Here is a 3,400-nt window from a genome sequence, read left to right on the forward strand (position 1 = left end):
AAATGTTCCAAAAATAAACTGCTTTTAAGATTATTTATAATGCCTTATTCAATTGAACTGAGGAATTAAGATTTTAATTATACATTTTACTGATGAGCATAGATACTTATAAATAAATTCAAATGACGGCTCAACTACGCAATTATATACAGCTGTAAACATAAAAATAGCAGTGCTTACTACCTACACGTTTAGAATTGAAAAATACTATTATACTATTATAAAATCAACTTCGAGATAAAATTAAGTTATAACAACTTAATGTATTTATTTTGAAATAAGAATGATAATTTTTAAAGATAGAGTTGCGATTTTTAGTATCTGCGTAAACATTTCCGCTATCGGTTAAAAATTTAAAAAATATATTAAGAAATCATTTTATATAGGACTCTATGGCATATTTTTGTAGTAGTATATTGATATAAATATATCATCTGGTATATATTTTACAGCCTTCTAACTTGTTCCCCCTCAAATAATCAAAGCAACATGCGAAATAAGTAAATCATTAATACGTAATGCAATTACAAAAGTATGCAATGAAAATCCGAATTTCCATTTTTAATTCCATTAGCACATATGCAAATAGTTGATTAGAATTAGAGACGACCTGCGGAGTCCATCTAATGGCATTGCATTGCATTCCAAGTTAATTTTCCAGCTGAATTTACATGCCTCGTATAATTGGCGTCAATTTGACAGCAGCATATCTTGACTGGGGGGCCAGCACAGTTTGATTTAGGTCCGTCGTAGTAGGTAATAAAATATACAAATGTAATTCTATAAATATTCAACCGAAATTACTCTCCTTTTTGTGTGTATGGTTGCAAATGTCATGTCACTGTCAAACCCACAAGTTTAGCCCCGAAATATGCATGATATTCGTCTGAAATTTCCATCTACAATTCACATGCGTAGCACAGTTTTTGATTGCTGATATTTTTTGGCAACTTCTCGTATTTACAGACTATACAGGAAATCAAAAAAAATAACCACATCGAGATAGGGAGATATACATATGAAGAGTAGAGCTGAGTGCACATGAACTGCTTTGACAGGACAAAACAGAAGAGAAGAGAAGAGCGGGTAATTGCGATGGCCACTAAATCCAAATTGGAATACGCATATGCCAAGCGAATTGATAGGCAGGCATTGAACAATGATACGAATAAATTTGCAGATATATTATCGCATTCAAATGTTTGTGAGACGTATTCAAATGTGGGAACTGAACAAGCTCGAATTTGGATTTATTTAACTGTAATTTAAATGCAATTGCATTTCATATTTTTCTATGAAATTTCGTATTTTTAATTATTATTATTTATTTTACCTAACGAAGTAGACTTTTCGACATTATTCATATTTCTCACTTATTTCACTTCACAAAAATAAAAAGAAAAAACTACATAAAACATTCCAGGATTTTGTCAACCCACAAACATATTTCGCTAAACAAAAACAAAAACAAATTTATTTATTTTTAAAATGATTGGAGTTCTTGTAAACAAAACATCTTTTGGCATACTAGCTGGCTTGGCCAGTGCCGCATTCGTTGGTTATTGTGTCTATTTTGATAAGAAGCGTCGCGGGCATCCGGATTACAAGAAGAATATTTATGAGCGACGTCGCCGCCATCGCAAATCAAGTGGCTCAAGTGGTATACCAGACTTATCGGACGCCAAATCCATCGAGAGCTATTTCATGCAGGAAATACAAAAAAGCGAAATGCTAATTACCGACGGCAATTACGAACGTGCCGCTGAACATTTGATGAATGCAATTGTTGTTTGCAGCAAACCGGGCAAGCTGCTCAGTGTGCTGCAAAACACATTGCCCGAGGAGGTGTTCACATTGCTGGTGTACAAATTGAATGCGTATAATATGAATGCACAACGCTCGCAAAGTATGAACGAAGGCATTGTGCCTTCTCTTGTTGTGGATGACGGTAGTGTGGAGTAAATGAAAAAGATCCAATCTCTTAAACCAATATACAGCAATACACAAAACACTGTTCAATTATAGGCGAATTACAATTTGTTGCAAGATTGAAGTTATACGTACATATATTAGGAATGCAGACGATGTAGATTCAATTTATTCTTGTGTTTTTATTTGGGTGGGAAACTGCTTATTTAACTTTAAGTTTAAGTTTCAGTCAAAATTTGTAGCATACTTTTTAACGCACAGAGCTCAAAACTTGTCCAGAACATAGAAATACACAGGCAATTTAAAATTTATTGATAAATTATAGTTGTACATATTAAGAATTCAGATGATAATTCAATCTGTTCCTATGCATAGCATAGCTATGAAGCTATCTTTATAAATCTCAGGCAAATTTTGTAGCATACTTTTCAGCGCACATAACAAAAACTTGACTCTGTGTATGTGTGTTGATCTCACAGCAAATTCGCTACAGAGCACAAAAACAGAATGTAAAAAGTTTTACGCGATAATTGCTGTTGTTACGTTTGCTGTAGCTGTGTGAATGATAAACGAGAAGAATATCGTATCAATGTCCTTGTTGTAGCATTTGAACTTCTTGCCCCATCACATACTTTTGCATTTCTTTTGCCAACAAGTATCAGCAAACTTTGAAATTAACGACATTAATTACAATGTCGGACATTTTGTACGTTTCACTCGCAGCTTGAAGTTGAAGCATTTTGCAATTATTTTTCCGGAATTAGCATATTTTATACCAGCTTTATGTGCTCTACACAAATAACTCTTGAAATTTGTCTGTATTAAATTTATGAACCAGCAGTGCTCAGATTTTAGTTAAGGGTAAATCAATTGGCTTACTAGCACAACTTGGTATGCAGCTGTTTTGTTTGGCTGTATTTCCACTTGGCAGCATTAGCCCCGATTGTTTAGCGATTTTCACACACATTTCAATTCCTAGTGTTTTGGGTTACAAGGCACATTTTGCATTGTCTGCAGCCAGCCTATCATTGGCCTTGTTTCTGTTTTCGATTTACTCGGGTTGACTGCTCATACGTGCAAAATGTGTGTGTGTGTTGTTCTGGCCATTTACCAAGAGCTGCATAAATAGTATGTCTTACACTGAGCCAGGCAAATAAACTGCTCACTGGGGAGCTGAGAACTGAGAGCTGGGGGTGTTCGACCATATCGAGTCGGTTTCTTCCCATTGTTTGTGTGCATAAATTGGCACCCGCATTTGGACATTTGTCATTGCCATCGCCTAGTCTGTGTGTGTGTGTGTGTATGTGACCTTTAACACGACCTACAAACATTCTCCTAACCACAATTTAAAATGTTTTTTATGCAAAGCCTCGTCTGTCGGCCATTCACATTGGCTTGCTGTTTGAGCCTGTCATGTTGACCATTAAAGAAACATGCGGCCAGTGTATTAACCCTAAGTTCCAAGCTGCCA

General features: G+C 35.2%; 1 protein-coding gene across 1 annotated transcript; it reads left to right on the forward strand.

Annotated features, from left to right (window-relative positions):
* The first annotated feature begins 1,488 nt into the window (after positions 1–1,488).
* Positions 1,489–1,962, forward strand: LOC133836773 (mitochondrial import receptor subunit TOM20 homolog B). The gene has a single exon (XM_062267362.1). It carries the CDS (start codon positions 1,489–1,491, stop codon positions 1,960–1,962), a length of 474 nt encoding a protein of 157 aa, XP_062123346.1.
* The last annotated feature ends 1,438 nt before the right edge of the window (positions 1,963–3,400 follow it).

This window comes from Drosophila sulfurigaster, chromosome 2R (genome assembly GCF_023558435.1).
Source record: "Drosophila sulfurigaster albostrigata strain 15112-1811.04 chromosome 2R, ASM2355843v2, whole genome shotgun sequence".
Lineage (NCBI taxonomy): Eukaryota > Metazoa > Arthropoda > Insecta > Diptera > Drosophilidae > Drosophila > Drosophila sulfurigaster.